This window comes from Caretta caretta, chromosome 8 (genome assembly GCF_965140235.1).
Source record: "Caretta caretta isolate rCarCar2 chromosome 8, rCarCar1.hap1, whole genome shotgun sequence".
In the NCBI taxonomy this organism is placed as follows: domain Eukaryota; kingdom Metazoa; phylum Chordata; order Testudines; family Cheloniidae; genus Caretta; species Caretta caretta.
Window position 1 is genome coordinate 16164951 of NC_134213.1, and position 19664 is coordinate 16184614.

Below are 19664 nucleotides of genomic sequence, written 5' to 3' on the forward strand. Positions count from 1 at the left end.
AGCCACGCTGCTGTGCATGCAGCACGGCTTGCACCCACCCACCTCCCAGGCTTTCCAATAAGCCAGTCCTGCCACTCTGAGTGGCATGGTAAGGGGGCAGGGAGTGGGGGCATTAGACAAGGGGCAGGAGGTCCCAGGGGCAATGAGGGGACAGGGAGCAGTTGGATGGGGCGGAGGTGATGGGGATGGGGAGCGGGGCGGGTTGGATAGGCGTGGAAGTCCCAGGGGGCCTGTCAGGGGTCGGGGGTGTATATAGGGGTTGGGGCAGTCAGGGGACGGGGGGGGGTTGGATGGGTCAGGGGTTCTGGGGGGGAGGTGGTCAGGGGATGGGGAACGGGGGGGTTAGATAGGCATGGGAGTCCTGGGGGGCCTCTCGGGGGCTGGGGGGGGGATAGGGGTTAGGGCAGTTAGGGGACAGGGAGCGGGGGAGGGGGGTTGGATGGGGGGTCCCAGGAGGGGGCAGTCAGGGAATAAGTAGCAGGGTGGGTTGGATGGGTCGGGGGTTCTGAGGGAAGTGGGAGGGGGCAGATAGGGGCGGGGGCCAGGCTGTTTGGGGAGGCACAGCCTTCCCTACTCGGCCCTCCATACAGTTTTGCAACCCTGATGTGGCCCTCGGGCCAAAAAGTTTGCCCACCCCTGGTGTAGTGGGTGTCTACACGGAAGTGCTGTAGTGGCTCAGTATGTAGTGCTGCCTCTGTGCTGGTGCAGTGTTTCTAGTGAAGCCATAGTCTGTGTTACAGAAGGATTCAAATTCTGGTCTTGGGTCCTGAGCCCATACGGGTATATGGGGAGGAAGCATGCTGCTCCCTAGAAGGAGAATATTGTATTACTCTTTAGTTACCGCTCTGACTGATAAGAATGACATTATACTGTTCTCTGTAAAGAAATCAAAGCTGTCATTTTGCCAGGTCCTGCTAACCTCTTTACCATGCACATAACAGGGTTGTTGTTACTATGGTGCTGTAGTATTCCTGGTATTTTACAGATTAGAAAGATAGTCACTGCTCCAAAAAGAGCATCAGAAAATGGAAGGTACCATGAAAAGGCTGTCACAATACAGAATCTTTGAGAGTAAATGTAATTGGAGTTCAGGACCCTAAGGGACATGCAAGAAAGAGGGGGAAAAAGCTTAGTTCCTCCGTTCTTCTTTTCTTCTCTTAAAAAAATATGTTGTTATTGGATTGATTGGTATGCTGTAGTTTGTCTTGCTCCAAAAGCGTATGCTATGAAAATAAAGATGCATAGCTGACATTTAGCTGTAGAAAGGATGAGGAGAATCATTTTCTAACACTAAAGATGTCAAACTTAAATCAATTTTATTCCATATTGCTATGTATTGTAATGACAACAGTGAATCAGAATCAGTCACTTGTGACTATGACATGAAATATAGCCCTGAATTAATAACCACAGTGGATATATTTAATTTCAGGAACTGGTCAACTGACAAACTGTGCTCCCAGAAAGCAACCCATAGAACAGGCTCATACCTCAAAATCACACACTTAATTTTTTACACTACAGGATTATGAAAGGGTAGAGGAGGGTGGAAATCCTGCTTTTAACATTTTTCTTAATTTTAATTTGTCAGTGGGTTTCAGATTGTATAATAGCAATGGTGAATTACTGGCTGGTCCATGGCAAGCTAAATATAAGGGGTTTAGATGTATTATCCTGGACAGTATGGTAATTTAAGCCCCACTCCTGCAAACACTTAGGCATGTGCTGAATTTTATGCACCTAAACAACCCCATTGAGTCATGGGACGACTCACATGTGTAAAATGTTTTTAAGAGAGTGTTTCTTCCAAAAACAGGAAGTTATATTCAGTTATTGTTTCAGAAAAAATGGGTTTGTCTAGATATCCTAAAGACAACAGGAACGAATGGTAAAATTCAGTGTAAGAAAAAAAAAAATCTATCCTCTTTCCCAGTACTGATCCTCTACTGAGAACTGTGTGCAGGCCCCTGTATCCGCCATAAGCCCTGTCTCGGTGCACGATTGGAGGCTAAGTCACTTCACCAATAAGAGAAACCTAAAAATCATGTTTGATTTTGATTTAAAAAAAAAGCTAATCTTTAGGCATTTTTAAGCATTGTGATTGGCTCAAATATGAGATGATACTGATAAAAAATAGTATATGCTTGTGCTGTCAAAGTGATGCAACAATTCATCTAATCATGTATATTCTGCTTTATATGGTTATTGTTTTTTCACTAGGCTCAGAGTCTGCTGTATTTCTTCAATAGATTTAAGTCATATATGGTGAGATCCTCAACCCCACTCCATCTCCTTTATGTTAGAGAAAAGGGGCTGGAGCAGCTTACAGGAGCTGGCCAGGGTAACTGCGGAAGACAGCTTCAGGCGGTCTTTCAGGGACCCCCCTCATAAGATGTGGCATAGGGGACATGCCAGAGGAGGGCTGAAGTGGGAGGGATGTGTTGGGAATGAGCCCATAGCACCCAGTGCTGTGGAAATTTTCGGTAGCACTGTGTCCCATAGGGGAGCCCCATGAAGCTGCCATAATTTAGACAGGCTTCTAGGGCTGTCTAAGTTATGCTGAGGGCCTCTCCAGCCTCTGGAGTGGCTCAGGGTGAGGTTATGTCTACACTGCAAAAACCCTGTGGCACTGAATCTCAGAGCCCTGGTCAATTGACTCAGGTTTCGGCTGCAGGGCTAAAAATTGCAGTGTAGATGCTCAAGCTGGAGTCTGGGCTCTGAGGCCCACCTCCCCTATAGTTTCAGAGCCTGCACTCCAGCCCAAGCCTGAATGACTGTGCTGCAATTTTTAGCCCAGGAGCGCGCCCCAGGTCTTTTATTGCAGTGTAGCTGTACCTAAGAATCTGGGAAGATCCAGCAGTCTTAAGAAATTGTAACTAAATATAAAGGTTATCAGTAGCAACTCCGTAGTTAAGGTTATATTCAGTTTTCCAGTTGAAGTGAGGTTTTAATTGCTAAGGCATGAAAACAAATGCAAAGGACATGTTTATTTTATGCTTTATTGTGTGGGCACGGTTAGATTTATTATGTCCACAACTATTCATTTCCTTGTTATTTAACTCTTGCAGTTAGTGGATGTGATCGGTAAATCTACTTTTGTCATTTAGGTGAAGTTTTGATGGCATGAAATTTCCAAGGGGCCTGGGTGCTTTTTATTTCTTCCTCACTCTTGTTAGCTCAGTTGAGTGAGATAGAGGGGAGTGAAGAGGCCTGTCATGTGCCTTACCATGCAGGGTGGCGCCTTGAATGATCCAGCTAGCATGAGTAACAATATTGGCTTCAGTACAGGGAGTAGAAGTCCAGCACGGACCCTAGGTATGTACTTGGCTCGCATGCGCTGCACTGTCTTTATAGTTATTGTTACCTGTGCTTGCTGGATTCAAGCTTGCTTAGGTGGTTGACTCGTGCACGGCTTTTTCTGTATATACGTACCCTAAGGTCGGACGGCTTGTCTACATTTGAAAGTTGTTTCGGATTAAGGTAGGGTGTGAATTTCAAGTGCAGTAGCTATTCCTGAGCAGCTCCATGTGTGGACACGCTTTATTCCAGAATAAGAGTACCTTGTTCCTGTTTTGCTTAACCTATGAACAAGGCACTCATTCTGGAACAAAGCAAAACAGGACCAAGGCACTCTTATTCTGGAATAAGTGTGTCCACTTACGGAGTTAAGAACGCTCCATGTGTAGACAAACACCTAGCCTGTGTCTTAATGAGTGTTAAAATGGCTTTTCAGTTGCATTAAATTAACTCAGTTGAGCAAACAGTGTTGAAGAAAACACCCATTTTGTCCTTTGAGAAAAGGCCACAGATGATTCTATGTTATCCGTGTGGGTAGAGCCTTACAGGGGTTCACTTACATGTATCAAATTGCAGGATCAGGGCTGTGGTGCTTGATCCTGTTCTCATTTAAGTGAATGGCAAAAAACTTCCTGTTACATTAATGTGAGTAGCTTTGGGCCACAACTCTCATTAAAATCAATGGACATAAAATTGGGCACAAAATTATCTACAATAAAAAACAGTTAATCGCTTTGCTTAATTACAACTTTTTCTCTTTGCATGAATTTTCAGGGAGATTTAGAAAGTTTGGAGATTTTGAGCTGGGAGGACCCAAAGCAACGTCACACACAAGTCAACATTTCAAATGTTAAATAACTAACTCAAATTCAGAAATGTTTCTTTTTTCTCCTTCATAGATTGCAAAAATAGTTTCCTTTGCCTTTAAAGTAAATATGGCAGTTTTAGGTCATATCCCATTTCAAGTCAAAGATTTATAGGGGGACAAAAATAGGGCTTTATAATGGAAATTACTTGTAACCTTTATATAGGGAGGCTATTGGCTCTCTGTACTAGTCTCTAATTTGTCAGCAATACATACGTTGAAAGTGTTTTCTTGTGTTTTGTTTATACTTGGCTTTCACAGCTTCTGTGATTTTCACTGTGGTGAAAGGCTGTAACTTTTGGTATTGATTCTTATGCAGTCTGTGACTTCAGTGTTTTCCTTTTAGAAATCTCAAAGAACTCTTTACACTACCATAGAAACAGCATGAGATGTGAGATTAGATGAAAGTTATCTGCAGTTAGAGCTTCTTGTATGTTGTCACTTTGGGACTGTTCAGCAATTCTGCTTGAGCACACCAGAAGTTGTCAGCAATGTATTTCAGTAACTGAAATACATATTCAGTGTAGATTCTGCCCAGTAACACGGGTGTTGCTAGGTACTTATCAGAGTTTCCTTTGAATGTGTATATACAGTTGTGAACTAGTGGCAATGGTAATTTTTCTAGTCTGTGAATCCTTTTTATTAAAAGGTTTCTTAGTGATTTAACCCTCCAAAAACTGATTGATTAAATTTTAATGGAACAAACAGAATCATAGAAAGAAAAGGAGTACTTGTGGCACCTTAGAGACTAACCAATTGATTTGAGCATAAGCTTTCGTGAGCTACAGCTCACTTCATTGGATGCATAAAACGAAAGCTTATGCTCAGATAAATTGGTTAGTCTCTAAGGTGCCACAAGTACTTCTTTTCTTTTTGTGACTACAGACTAACACATTCTTCTGAAAAGAATCATAGAAGATCACTGATAACAACTAGATTATTGGATAAATGCTAAAGCAGTCATCTTTGTTGCATGTTTTAAATGATATTTAAATGATATTGGATTTTTTAAAGGTTGGAAACTTTATATTAAGGAACTTTAAAAACAAGAATGTTCGAGTTCGAAAAAATAATTAAACTTCTTTGTCATCTTTTTGCTAAAGCTTCAATCCTCCAAACACTTATGCTCACACCTAACTTCACTACCATGAGTAGTCAGTCCCTGTCACAGTAGTAAAGTTAAGTATGTGCATAAGTGTTTGTGGGATTGTGGCCCAAGACTGCAGAGCTCATCTGTTCTTTCCAGGCACAGAGGTCTAATTAATGTTTAGCAGTACTGAAACAGGTATTGGCTTAATAGCTACAAGATGTCAAATTAAAATCAAATGTAATTTAAAATTCACTCATTAAAAATGGTGGATGAATTAATTTGATCGTGAACTTGTTAAAATGGACACAATCAAGGCATATTTTATAACTTCTCTTTTGTTTCGAAATACCTCTTGGAAGCTAGAAACTGTTTCCTTATTTTTTGCCTCCCACCCTCAAATCTTGTCGTAGGGATGATCTTGAGTGCTTGATTTGGCCTGACCAATCTTGAGACCATTAGTTTGATTTTTTTTTTTTTTTTTTTTTCAGGAACACTTGGGCATGGAGTTTTATTTAGAGCTTGTTTTGCTGCACACTGCCGTATTGTCAGGGCAGTAATATCAGAGACTGATCTGCATTAGTTCATTTCTGCTGGTAATAAATCACAGTTTTGTAGAATGATTTATACAAGAAAAAAATCAAAAGCTTTCTTGGAGGCTATTTTGTTTGATTACAGTTTGCTTTGTGACTGTGGTCATTCTACTCAGACATTTTCGCACCTGTTCCATTCTGTAGGATTGCACTTGGAATAGTTAAGAAAAGCATGGAGAATGGATTTCATTTTGTCTTTTTCCATTCCATTTGCAATAATCTTCTAATTTAATTTAATTTTTCTTAGATTCAGTTTTGGATGCCCGAGTTATCACATGCTGATGTTCTTCTAAAGCATCTTGTTTTCTGACTGTGGCTTTTTAAGAGTTAGAACTTGGTAGGAAATCTGATTACTTTTGAAAAAATTACAAAAGCTATCTTGTAGTGCTGTTGAGTAGTATGTCAACTGCAGATTTTACTCCTGATTCTCTATACAACACATTATCTAAATATGCTATTCAGTACCCAGGGTATGGATTTTTAAACACTTGTTTCGAATTGGTGTGTGAGATCTGTGGGTAACTTAGACATGGAGTTTAATCAAAAGACATTTCAGAAATGATACTATATCTGAAGCCCATGTAACAGTATGTTTTGAAAGATTGCTAAAATAAAAATATTTTAGTTATTAAATGAAAACTCTGCACTTCAGTAGAAAAATATTCAGCCAAAGTTCTCAAAGCATTTTACAAAGGTTAAAGTTCATACCAGTACTGTGAAATATGTAAATATTGTTATACACCTCTTACACAAGGAGAAACTGAGGCACAGAGGGTGAGTGCCTTGCCCATGGCTTCATTGGGAATGGAATATTCCAGGACCTCATCACATACTGTAGCCACAGCACATGTTACTGCTCCAATATCTAAGTAATTGAGGGGAAAATACTTAGCTGAATGTTTTTTTAAAACTAATGCTCTGTCTACTAACATTTTAATTCAACTTTTTTTTTCTTTAAAACCCAACAAAAAAGAATGTTCTTAAAGTAAAAGACTTCAGTGAATCAAAGGGAAAGTAACTCTTGGCCTAGATCAGTGAATGAAAAAGCCCCCTTCTGACTTAACTCAAATTGTGCTTACATCAGAATTCTCCTGTTGTGAGCGGTTTTTTAGTAGCCTGAAGGGGGAAAATATCTCTTGAAAGAGCGGATAATAAAGCATTTTTAATTGTGTGTACTAGGTCCCTGCATCATCTTACATGGAAAATGCAAGACTAGTGCTGTCATGGCAATGTTGGGCCACTTGAGGCCTGATGATTCATTCTTCCTGCCACATGAACCCTTATTGTTTTGTTAATGAGCACTTAGTTGAATTTAAGATGCCTGGAAACATTAAAAAGGCTGCAAGGCATGTCTGTGTACCATGTTCATTAGAAGGAAAATCTGTTTCATATAATTATTTAGAATGTTGCAGGCCTTGGAATCTTCTAAACTCTTCTTAATTGTAAGAATATTTTTCTACCCCCTTACGTCACTTGTGCATTTTCTTCTTTATCATATCTTGTAATATTATGTCTGTCATAAATATAAAGGGAAGGGTAACCACCTTTCTGTATACAGTGCTATAAAATCCCTCCTGGCCAGAGGCAAAACCCTTTCACCTGTAAAGGGTTAAGAAGCTAAGGTAACTTCACTGGCACCTGACCCAAAATGACCAATGAGGGGACAAGATGCTTTCAAATCTGCAGGGGGTGGGGGGAACAAAAGGTTCTGTGTGTCTGTGTGATGCTTTTGCCGGGAACAGATCAGAAATGCAAGCTTTCCAACTCCTGTCTAGCTAGAAAATGCGTTAGATTTTCTTTTGTTAAATGGCTGGTAAAATAAGCTGTGTTGGAGGGAATGTATATTCCTGTTCTTGTGTCTTTTTGTAACTTAAGGTTTTGCCTAGAGGAATACTCTATGTTTTGAATCTGATTACCCTGTAAGGTATTTACCATCCTGATTTTACAGAGATGATTCTTTTATCTTTTCTTTCATTAAAATTCTTCTTTTAAGAACCTGATTGATTTTTCATTGTTCTTAAGATCGAAGAGTTTGGGTCTGTGTTCACCTGTACCAATTGGTGAGGATTATTATCAAGCCTTCCCCAAGAAGGGGGGTGTAGGGCTTCGGGGGATATTTTGGGGGAAGATGTCTCTAAGTGGTCTCTTTCCCTGTTCTTTGTTTAACACACTTGGTGGTGGCAGCATACTGTTCAAGGACAAGGCAAAGTTTGTACCTTGGGGAAGTTTTTAACTGAAGCTTGTAAGAATAAGCTTGGGGGTCTTTCATGCAGGTCCCCACTTCTGTACCCTAGAGTTCAGAGTGGGGAAGGAACCTTGACAATGTCATTTAGCCAGCACTTTCACTTTCCTTCCCCTTGGAATTACATCTCTCAAGTCTCTAATTTCCCCCCACCCTCCTTCTTTTTACTTATAAACATTAGAGAGGCTTAGCTGGACACTTCCTTCCACTGTTAAGATAGCGGGTGATGCTACTCAGAGAGTAATAACAGAACATCTAGTGTGCCAGACCCTTACCTCATTCGCTGTTAATGTCATGAATTTTTATGCAAGCTTATTTCTCAGCAGACTACATAGTTGCAGTTTTCTTGGGTAGCATTTTAGGTTTTCATTTTCAAGTGTAACTTTCAGGGATTAAAATTGGGCCAATGCTTCATAGAAGGGGAAGACAGAAGAGTCATTGGGTCTGAACCTTTGCATGTTACAGGATTGTTCCCTAGATTACTTGATGTTTTCTCCAACCTGTTCTTCAATATCGCAGTGATAACTCAGATGCCTTCTTTCAGAATACAATTGTTCTTCAAATTGAGAATATTTTTCCCTAATGACCAAACTACCTGCATCATTCCTTGTCCCCAGATTACTTCACCTTGTCCTACCTACTTGGCATTTGGACTAATAATATAGTATTTAATGAGCTGGGCATGGCCATAAAGTTAGTACCTTTTATCAAAAAGCTTTTTTTAGGTTATATGTTTAAGCTTAGATTGGGGGAGGGGAGGAGTGTGGTGTAATAGTTAGAGCAGGAGACTGTTCTGGGTTCTGTTTTATTAATTTATTTATTTTTACTCTGACAGTGCCTTACTTGGTGACTTTGGGCAAGTTCCTTTTCTCTGCTTGTTTGTTTTCCCATCTGTTAAATGTAAAACCTATTATTGGTAGTAGTCGTAGCAGCAGTAGTATTATGGAAGTGCTTAGGGGCTGTAGTTGGGGATCACAGCCCCCTTCTGCTACATACTAGACAAATTCATAACAAAAAGATGGTCCCTGCCCTGAAGATCTTGCAATCTAACACACATTCTACGCTAGAAAAGATGTGCTAGTTTAGTTATAGCTATACTGGCAACCCCCCCCTACTGTATAAAGCGCTCTTTTGCTGCTACACCTGTGTCTACACTAAGACTTTTGCTGGTATACAAAATGTTATTAACATTCACACTTCTGACATTTCTATACAGGCAAAAATTTTAAGCATAGATCTGGCCTTACTAAACTGGGTTTGTACCTTGTACCTATGTTACAAGAGGGTAGAGAGGCTTTATTAATTAGTGTCAGGCTGTCACAGTTACACACACACCCTTGCAAATACCCAGTGTGTACTTGCAGACCGGATATTTGTGAGTGCACACGCCAAGTTAGGTGACATATCAATGATTATAAAATGGATTGGAAATAAGGTTGTATTGTAACAGTAGCACTTGCTGCTATCATGTTAATCTGCTTATGCTGTGGGAGGCTAACAGAATTGCAGCAATCAGGAAAGGTACCTGTGCTCTTACCCACCTGCCTTTATTGCCTTAGTATATCCTGTGGAGGAATAGGGTTACTTACCAGCAGTGTACTTACTGCCTGCCTGCAGTGGAAGAATAGTGAGAAGTTGACACGTTTTGTGGGTTCAGATTCTTCTGGGAGGAGTGTTTTAAATTTTATATTTTCTAATTCTTCCCTCTTGTGGCCAGGAACAGTTGGGGGTGGGAGAGATGTTCTTTACTCTTAATAAAGGTCAGATTTTGGACCTTGACTAATTCCCCACTTTAGGGAAGAGATTCAACCTCATGTCAGACCAGGAGTTCTCCACCTGAAAGGGCTGGTCTACACTACCGCGATAAATTGACCTAAGTTACACTACTTCAGTTAGCTTAGATCAATTTACCACAGTGTCTACACCACTCTGTGTTGACGGGGGATGGTCTCCTGCTGACTTACCTTACTCTTCTCAGGGAGCTGGAGTACCGGAGTTGATGGGAGAGTGTTCTCCCATCGACTTAATGTGTCTTCACTAGACCTGCTAGATCGACACCACTGCATTGATTGCAGCAGTTGCTGATCTAGTAAATGTAGACGTGGTCAAAGTTGCTACCAGTGTGCCCATATTGGTATATGAGTGGTATCCTAGGGGAGGGTGACCTCAGTGGATGTGGAGGGGATCCTCGTATGGAAAAGGGAGACTTGTTATGGAAAGGTTGAAAGCCACTGTGTCAGAATAATGGCAATTTTTGGAGGCTTGTCGAGTTAGTAATTCATCTCCAGAATGAAGATTTGAGGAATTTAGGGAGACTTTATATTGTACCTAATTAACTATTTGCATGCACAATTACCTGTTGTGTATGCAATCATGATAATTTTACAGCTGAATTAGGCATGCGATTGTCCATTTAACTTTTTTTTAAAATTTGATCCCCAAATATTTTCTAGCAAACTTCTAGGGCCTGATTTTCAAGTAACTTAGACACAAATGTTTGCAATGCACACATACATTACTTGAATATGTGGTCCTTAAAGTTTTTGAGGTTGACTTTCAGAAGCAGTATGGATGCACTTTGACCCTTAGCTGTTGACTGTATGTACAGCAAAAAATACATACTGAACACAAGACACAGACCAAGCTCATGTAAAACAAGACCTGCTGCTCACAAACCGGGTAGAATTAGTGGGGGAAGCAAAAGTGGATGGGAATCTGGGAGGCAGTGACCATGAGTTGGTTGAGTTCAGGATCCTGACGCAGGGAAGAAAGGTAAGCAGCAGGATACGGACCCTGGACTTCAGAAAAGCAGACTTCGACTCCCTCAGGGAACGGATGGCCAGGATCCCCTGGGGGACTAACTTGAAGGGGAAAGGAGTCCAGGAGAGCTGGCTGTATTTCAAGGAATCCCTGTTGAGGTTACAGGGACAAACCATCCCGATGAGTCGAAAGAATAGTAAATATGGCAGGCGACCAGCTTGGCTTAATGGTGAAATCCTAGCGGATCTTAAACATAAAGAAGCTTACAAGAAGTGGAAGGTTGGACATATGACCAGGGAAGAGTATAAAAATATTGCTCGGGCATGTAGGAATGATATCAGGAGGGCCAAATCGCACCTGGAGCTGCAGCTAGCCAGAGATGTCAAGAGTAACAAGAAGGGTTTCTTCAGGTATGTTGGCAACAAGAAGAAAGCCAAGGAAAGTGTGGGCCCCTTACTGAATGAGGGAGGCAACCTAGTGACAGAGGATGTGGAAAAAGCTAATGTACTCAATGCTTTTTTTGCCTCTGTTTTCACTAACAAGGTCAGCTCCCAGACTGCTGCGCTGGGCATCACAAAATGGGGAAGAGATGGCCAGCCCTCTGTGGAGATAGAGGTAGTTAGGGACTATTTAGAAAAGTTGGACGTGCACAAGTCCATGGGGCCGGACGAGTTGCATCCGAGAGTGCTGAAGGAATTGGCGGCTGTGATTGCAGAGCCATTGGCCATTATCTTTGAAAACTCGTGGCGAACCGGGGAAGTCCCGGATGACTGGAAAAAGGCTAATGTAGTGCCAATCTTTAAAAAAGGGAAGAAGGAGGATCCTGGGAACTACAGGCCAGTCAGCCTCACCTCAGTCCCTGGAAAAATCATGGAGCAGGTCCTCAAAGAATCAATCCTGAAGCACTTGCATGAGAGGAAAGTGATCAGGAACAGCCAGCATGGATTCACCAAGTGAAGGTCATGCCTGACTAATCTAATCGCCTTTTATGATGAGATTACTGGTTCTGTGGATGAAGAGAAAGCAGTGGATGTATTGTTTCTTGACTTTAGCAAAGCTTTTGACATGGTCTCCCACAGTATTCTTGTCAGCAAGTTAAGGAAGTATGGGCTGGATGAATGCACTATAAGGTGGGTAGAAAGCTGGCTAGATTGTCGGGCTCAACGGGTAGTGATCAATGGCTCCATGTCTAGTTGGCAGCCGGTATCAAGTGGAGTGCCCCAAGGGTCGGTCCTGGGGCCGGTTTTGTTCAATATCTTCATAAATGATCTGGAGGATGGTGTGGATTGCACTCTCAGCAAATTTGCGGATGATACTAAACTGGGAGGAGTGGTAGATACGCTGGAGGGGAGGGATAGGATACAGAAGGACCTAGACAAATTGGAGGATTGGGCCAAAAGAAATCTGATGAGGTTCAATAAGGATAAGTGCAGGGTCCTGCACTTAGGACGGAAGAACCCAATGCACAGTTACAGACTAGGGACCGAATGGCTAGGCAGCAGTTCTGCGGAAAAGGACCTAGGGGTGACAGTGGACGAGAAGCTGGATATGAGTCAGCAGTGTGCCCTTGTTGCCAAGAAGGCCAATGGCATTTTGGGATGTATAAGTAGGGGCATAGCGAGCAGATCGAGGGACGTGATCGTTCCCCTCTATTCGACATTGGTGAGGCCTCATCTGGAGTATTGTGTCCAGTTTTGGGCCCCACACTACAAGAAGGATGTGGATAAATTGGAGAGAGTCCAGCGAAGGGCAACAAAAATGATTAGGGGTCTGGAACACATGAGTTATGAGGAGAGGCTGAGGGAGCTGGGATTGTTTAGCCTGCAGAAGAGAAGAATGAGGGGGGATTTGATAGCTGCTTTCAACTACCTGAAAGGGCGTTCCAAAGAGGATGGCTCTAGACTGTTCTCAATGGTAGCAGATGACAGAACGAGGAGTAATGGTCTCAAGTTGCAGTGGGGGAGGTTTAGATTGGATATTAGGAAAAACTTTTTCACTAAGAGGGTGGTGAAACACTGGAATGCGTTACCTAGGGAGGTGGTAGAATCTCCTTCCTTAGAGGTTTTTAAGGTCAGGCTTGACAAAGCCCTGGCTGGGATGATTTAACTGGGAATTGGTCCTGCTTCGAGCAGGGGGTTGGACTAGATGACCTTCAGGGGTCCCTTCCAACCCTGATATTCTATGATTCTAAGACCTTCAAGGACTTCATATATGTGCAAACAAAACAGAAACCTGACCATAAAAATAATAGAGCTGTTACTTCTGCAGGCTGAAGAGGAAGAGAGAGAAAATTTTGTTTTTAAATACTTGGGAGGCAGTCAGATACTATAGTGAAAAGAGGTCATGAGTGTCTCAGTAGAGAACAGGAAGAAAAATGTCTCGACTTCAAGGATATTAGCATTATTATGCATGAAAGGAAGATATTAATAAAGGAATTGCCATTTGCAGTGTTACTGTCATTTAATTATGATTTAAAAAAAAAAATCTCTTCAGATGTAGGAAAGTGGTTCAGTCCCAAGAAATCTTTCTAAATCCGAGAGTCTGTTTGTTATGCAAGTGTGTGTGTGTGTTATTGATTCAGTGATGTGCAATAGAAAGAATGAAGTAGCTAGATGATAGCTGATACACTCTTCTTTGGACATGCCTAATCCAGTATTGCCAGCTTTTATGATCAAAGAATGTTTTCAAACCCTACATAATACAAGCCACATACTGTATATACGAAAAGCTGTATGCCTGTTTATGTGTGTGTATATATTAATCCAAAACAGAGTGTACAGTTACAAATCTCACCCCTGGATCCCTCTTATCCACAGCATGACTGACTGATAAACAGTTTATTTTGCATAACTCAGCTGAGCACCAGTTTTCTTAGCAAAGCCACAGATGGTAATGGAGATTTTGACTGAATGTCTCCTACCATTTCCTCTTCTTATGAAAACAAATGCAACTTGGTCTTCTCACAGTTAGTATGACCCGATAGCTTTTAAATTAGTGCTGAGGAAGTAGAAAGGTACAACAATAAATACACATGGATGCTCTGTAGCAATCTGGAACCTGAAATGTAGAAATATAACTTAGCACACAGACTTATCACAACTGGCACATTGATTAAAATCTACCAATGGGATTACTTTGGCTACCTCTGGGGTGAAATGTGACAAGTGTTTAACAGTGCACTGCATTTCTGTACAACCGTTTAAGATAAGAAGAGACTGCCAAATGCACCTGAAAGTGCAGGGGTAATTTAGGTAGCCAGAATGTAACTAACCCATTTGGATTTTGACCAGGACACCATGATTGTGTAATTATCTGTGTTATGGGGGAGTCCGATTTATTTGTCTGTTTTCGTCAGCCCTATTAAAACGTAAATGATTCTGTTCAGTTGCAGAATGAGGAGGAGCCTGGAGAGACTGAACACACTGTGAACGATGCCCCTCCACCTTACAGCAGCATTTCTGGGGAGAATGCAGGTAAACTGTGCAGCAAGGAAGTAAACGTTTTTTCTCTTGGTTTTCTTTCCCATACCTTCAGTTGTTTCTTTTTCTATAATATGCTCACTGCTGTCTGATACTGCAGCAGCTATTAAGACTGGGAAGGATGGGACCTGATCCAAAGAGACTGTGGTTATTTGTGGTTTGAAAGAAAACATGCCTTGGTGGCAATCAACTGATGTCATCTCCATAAAATGGTGCTTAGGTTACTTTCTACAGAGCTCTTAGCATACAGAAGAAGGTGAAAATGGTAGTGCAGTGAGGATTTATGGTCTCTAATGATCTGGTATTTGAGTAATATCTTGCTTCTTCCAGTGATCTTTAATAGTATCTTTACTGGTGTCTGTTACTTTACTGTCCTTTTTCAGGGCTTCTTTCTTGGTCATGATGCTGAATTTTTGTCTTGTAAAGTATATACAAATGCTTTTATGATACTGTAGATTAATAATGCTTGAATGCATTACAGTGTTTTAAATACCTGTCATCTGCAACTATAGAAAAGAAAGTAGCTGGAGCTGAAAGCTTGGAAGAGAGCTCAGCTCAGATATAACATGGCAGTCTTCTTACTCTCTGCTAATTAGAGCAGAAATCCAGTAGAAATAGACCTGTTAAGAGGCTACGCTTATATTTTTTTTCAGTAACTTATCCTGTATGTGTTCTGTGGCATCAGAAAAGTTAGAAAAAATGCCTTTGTTCAGACCCGTTTGATAAAATGTTGCCTCCAAAACATGAACCTTGCACTTTTGTTCTAACAAATTCAAGCTTTTGGTGCCTGCTTCAGGGAGTAGTTTCCACAGCCAGCGATTTGCCTCTGAGAATGCCCTTCCTCCAGTCTTTGAGTTCACATCTTGGGACTTGGTCTGCTGTCACACCTGGGTATAGGTGTAAAGGCAGTCTCTAAGGTAGCCAAGTCCCAAACCAGGAAGACCGAGAGTGGACATACCTTTTCAAGTACATAAAAGGTTGTTATAAGGAGGAGGGAGAAAAATTGTTCTCCTTAACTGCTGAGGATAGGACAAGAAGCAATGGGCTTAAATTGCAGCAGGGGTGGTTTAGGTTGGACATTAGGAAAAACTTCTGAACTGTCAGGGGGGGTTAAGCACTGGAATAAATTGCCTAGGGAGGTTGTGAAATCTCCATCATTGGAGATTTTAAAGAGCAGGTTAAACAAACACCAGTCAGGGATGGTCTAGATAATACTTAGTCCTGCCATGAGTGCAGGGGACTGGATTAGATGACCTCTTGAGGTCTCTTTCAGTCCTGTGATTCTATGATTTACAACTTTCTACACTGTAATCAGCACCTTCAATTGGCACCTGGAAATAGATGTGTATGCAACACAGATGTAATGTGCATGCACCAAAACTACATATTCTGCACTGCGTGAAGGTTTGGAGTGGCATTCATTATATCATTTTCATTTTAGAGATAATTATGATCATGGACATGATAATTTCTTGGTAAAAAGTGGAATGGAGACTGGTTAAACCCTTCCAAGGAGAGTGCCCCTGAGGAAGCTATCTTTTCTGCATGATCATACCTGTGTTAAAAGCCAATAATACTTTTCAGAGGAACTGTCACATTCATGCTAGTCATAATCTAGACCCTGATTTCCCCCACCCACATTTTCTTAATAAAATGTCAAAATCACATTTGAGAATCAGACACATCAGATGCAATAAAGGCAGCATATGGAAACCAAGTGGGGAGGGAGAAAAGGAGAAGATTAAAGATAGTACTGGAAAGAAATGATTGCCCCATCATTGTGGTAACCTCCCCTCCCTGTCCCAATTTATACTGCTCAGAGGAGTAAATAGACATTCAAAAAATAGCTAAGGGTAATTAACCAGTAAAGTTGTCATTTGCAAATAAAAAAACTCTGAAAACTTAGACATAAACCCAAATGGAATTTAGTGTACAGCCTTATCACAAGCCATTCCAAATGTGGCACTTTTTGGATAAAATCTCAGTTTTAGACCTGCCATGATTTTTTAATACAAAAATTCAGCTATCTTCATTAGAGGTCTGCCTTTCATACAGCCTGTAGGACAATCTGGGATAATGGGTGCCTTTCAGTCTGCCTTCTTGGGCAGAAACTCTTTACTTTGAAGAGAGAAACATCCAGGGTCACTGACCTTGCAAACTGGCTACCAGCCAGTCTTCTGGCCCAGATCCTCAAAAGGTATTTGGGCTCCTAATTTCCATTAAAATCACTGTCCACTAGGAGCCTAAATACCTCTGAAGATCTTTGCCTCCCTGGGTAGAGGGTTTTGAATTCTATTCTTTCTTGCTACTGGATGGGGTCTGCGTGAGCCTTGGCCTTGTTGGATCACACAATATGGTCTGGGGTGCCCATGTTACCATGTGCAAAAGGCACAGCATAGTTTTATCATATGGTTCTCTGCATAATGGAGAAAATAGGTGTGTAAAGTATACACACACAACCCTAGAAACATACAATTTTTTTTTATATCTCCACAGGGAATCTGTAAAACATGCTGCTATCAGGGCTCTACATGTAAATGATAGCAGGCTCTTCCCCTGCAAATTCTAATTCGTCAACAGGTCTGAGAGCCTGATGTTCAAAACCAGTACGTTTGACTTTGTCCCACTCCCCTTCTCTTTCCCCTGAAAGGAAACTGGGATATTTTTCAGACAAACTGGCCACCTTTGGGCGAAGACCTTATGGTAGGGGTGGCCAACCTGTGGCTCCTGAGCCGCATGTGGCTCTTCAGAGGTTAATATCCAGCTCCTTACCTAGGCACTGATTCTGGGGCTGGAGCTATAGATGCTAACTTTCCAATGTGCTGGGGGGTGCTCAGTGCTCAACCCCCTGCTCTGCCCCAAGCCCTGCTCCCACTCCGCCCCTTGCCCTGAGCATGCCATGCCCTCTCTCCTCTGCCCTCTCTCCCATAACCACCTGCGCACATGAAACAGTTGATTGCGGGGAGGGGGGAAGTAGGCGCTGATTGGTGGGGGCTGCCAGCAGGCGGGAGGTGCTGGGGGCTGGTGAGTGGATGGGGGTCTGCTGACGTATTACTGTGGCTCTTTGGCAATATAGATTGGTAAATTCTGGCTCCTTCTCAGGCTCAGGTTGGCCACCCCTGCCTTATGGGGATTCTTCTTTGACTCATCAGAATCATTTGAAATTTGAAAATATATCTTTCTGTCTCTTACTGAAATCAAGGGAGGCACAGCATGGTTCCTGTCTCTGTTGCTTTAGATGGGGAGGGTGCCTTTGTGCACCCTCTATAAAGTGGTCTTGTTCATACTCTGTATCTGCTGTGGAGCTCCTATGTTTCAGTCCTTAAAAAGCTCAGGAACCTCTGTATATCGTATCATAGCGTGCATATGTTTCTAACAAGGTTTCAACTTTCCTTGCTTTTCCTTGTCTAGGTCAAGATGACTGTCATACTAATTTATTTAGGGTGAATTCCCTTCCCCTTCTGAAGTCTGTTAGTATCCTGCTGTAGGTCTCAAATTTGCTTTAATATTTTCTCTATTACGGCATAATAGTTCAATACATGTGAGTTTAAATTACAGTCTTTCACCAAAGAATACATGGTAATTTTAAAATCATGATCTTCTTCATACTTTGTTTTCTTTGCTGGTTGTAGAGCTGCTTATTCCAGGTGTCAGAGGCATATTATATCCTATAATTAATGTAAACTCTCTCTTTGCAGAATATTTTGACTACAAAGATGAGTCTGGGTTTCCCAGGCCCCCTTCTTATAATGTGGCCACAACACTGCCTAGTTATGATGAAGCGGAGCGAAGTAAGGCTGAAGCTACCATTCCCTTGGTTCCTGGAAGAGTAAGTTCACTTTGTGTGCTGAATGTCCCTAAAGGTCCATTCGTAGAATTTATACAGCTGAATTAACCTAAATACTTTGTTAATCAAAATCTTGATTTATTTTTTCTCATTGGGGGGTTTTCTCAGTGTACTACAATATTTTTTTGAAAAACGTTTTGTCTGGTCCACTGGCATCATGTAAGGCATGTCAATAGCACTAGTGCATGCAGTACTGATTAATTTGGCAGGCTGATATAGGCTACATGTGTAGCCTTACTGTTTTATCTTACAACTTGCTAATTTGTACTTCCGAAGTACCTCCCATCAGAAGATCTCTCAGCACCCAATTTTCGAGTGAGTTCCTGTCGTTCAGGCTCAGGTGTCTTCATTGTTATGAAATGGGAGTTGGTAAAGCTTCAGAGGTCAGGGCTCATTTCATACCTTTGTCAGATAGACCATATCCTACCCAGTGATCAAATAAGAACAAAACTTGAAAAGTAGGTGGTCATATTTTGATTTCTTTCCTACCTTGTTAGGTAACTTGGCTTTCCTTATCACGCCTACCACTTTTTGAACTGGCTCTTCTGGTCTGTGAATAATAAAATCCGTTGTCTCTGACAGGAGAGATTTTCCTTCTCTTCCTCCGTTGCGGTCTGCTCTCCTCCCTCGTGCTCCTTGATCACAGCAAACATTTGGTAGTAGTGCTACCAGCATCTGCTGTCTAATGCTAGTAGCTCTTCTCCCATAAGAGCCTGAGTCCCACTGAGACTGCATATGATGTTGTCCCAATGAGGGAAAATGTTAGAGAAAGACAGGGAGGTAAATTGTATGGTCGGTATTGGGAGTATCCTTATTTTCTTTTTTCTAAGGGGGGGGGGGCTACCTAAAACAGGGAATCTCACCTGACAAGTCAGTATTTCATGTCTTATATAATCTTTAGCAATTGTTCAGGTACAAAGGGAGATGCAGAAATGTTGTTGTCCCTAAGGAGGGAATGAAAAGATATTCTGTACCCTTGCAATGTGAGCTTTGTGATCTCTGCAAGTTGATAGCCCTTTCCTGTAAGATCTTGTGTAAGCTCATAACCTCAGGCTTGCTGTATGACTTTGATTGCATTAAACCTGACCTCCCTCCATTCCCTTCTCTCTCCACTTTTAGGAGGATGACTTTGTGGCACGGGATGATTTTGATGATACTGACCAGCTGAGGATAGGAAACGATGGCATCTTCATGCTAACATTCTTCAGTAAGTACCCAGTAGAACCTTGAGCTTTTCCTCAGTCCAGACAAGAATAAGTTAACCTCTTAATGTACGTGGTGTATAGCTGGAAAAACTAGATATGCCAGTGTGACATTCTGGGAAAGGAAGAATTTCTCTTCCTCCTCTAGAAATGATCGACTAGTCAGGCAGGTGTCAAACTCTCCAAGTTAGTCATGGGTTTCATTACAAACCCCATCCCCTTCTTTTTCTTTTCTTTTTTTTTTTTTCCACTAAAGTGTATCCCCCAATATCTGTTTCTGTTTCTCCCTATA

General features: G+C 41.7%; 1 protein-coding gene across 1 annotated transcript in view; it reads left to right on the forward strand.

Annotated features, from left to right (window-relative positions):
• The window catches only part of NDFIP1 (Nedd4 family interacting protein 1), a 34696-nt gene that overhangs the window by 3739 nt on the left and 11293 nt on the right, over positions 1-19664 (forward strand). Inside the window, exons 2-4 of the mRNA XM_048861613.2 lie at positions 14230-14317; positions 18022-18152; positions 19290-19377. Of these exons, the coding sequence (XP_048717570.1) occupies positions 14230-14317; positions 18022-18152; positions 19290-19377 (307 nt within the window). The remainder of the gene's footprint in view (positions 1-14229; positions 14318-18021; positions 18153-19289; positions 19378-19664) is intronic.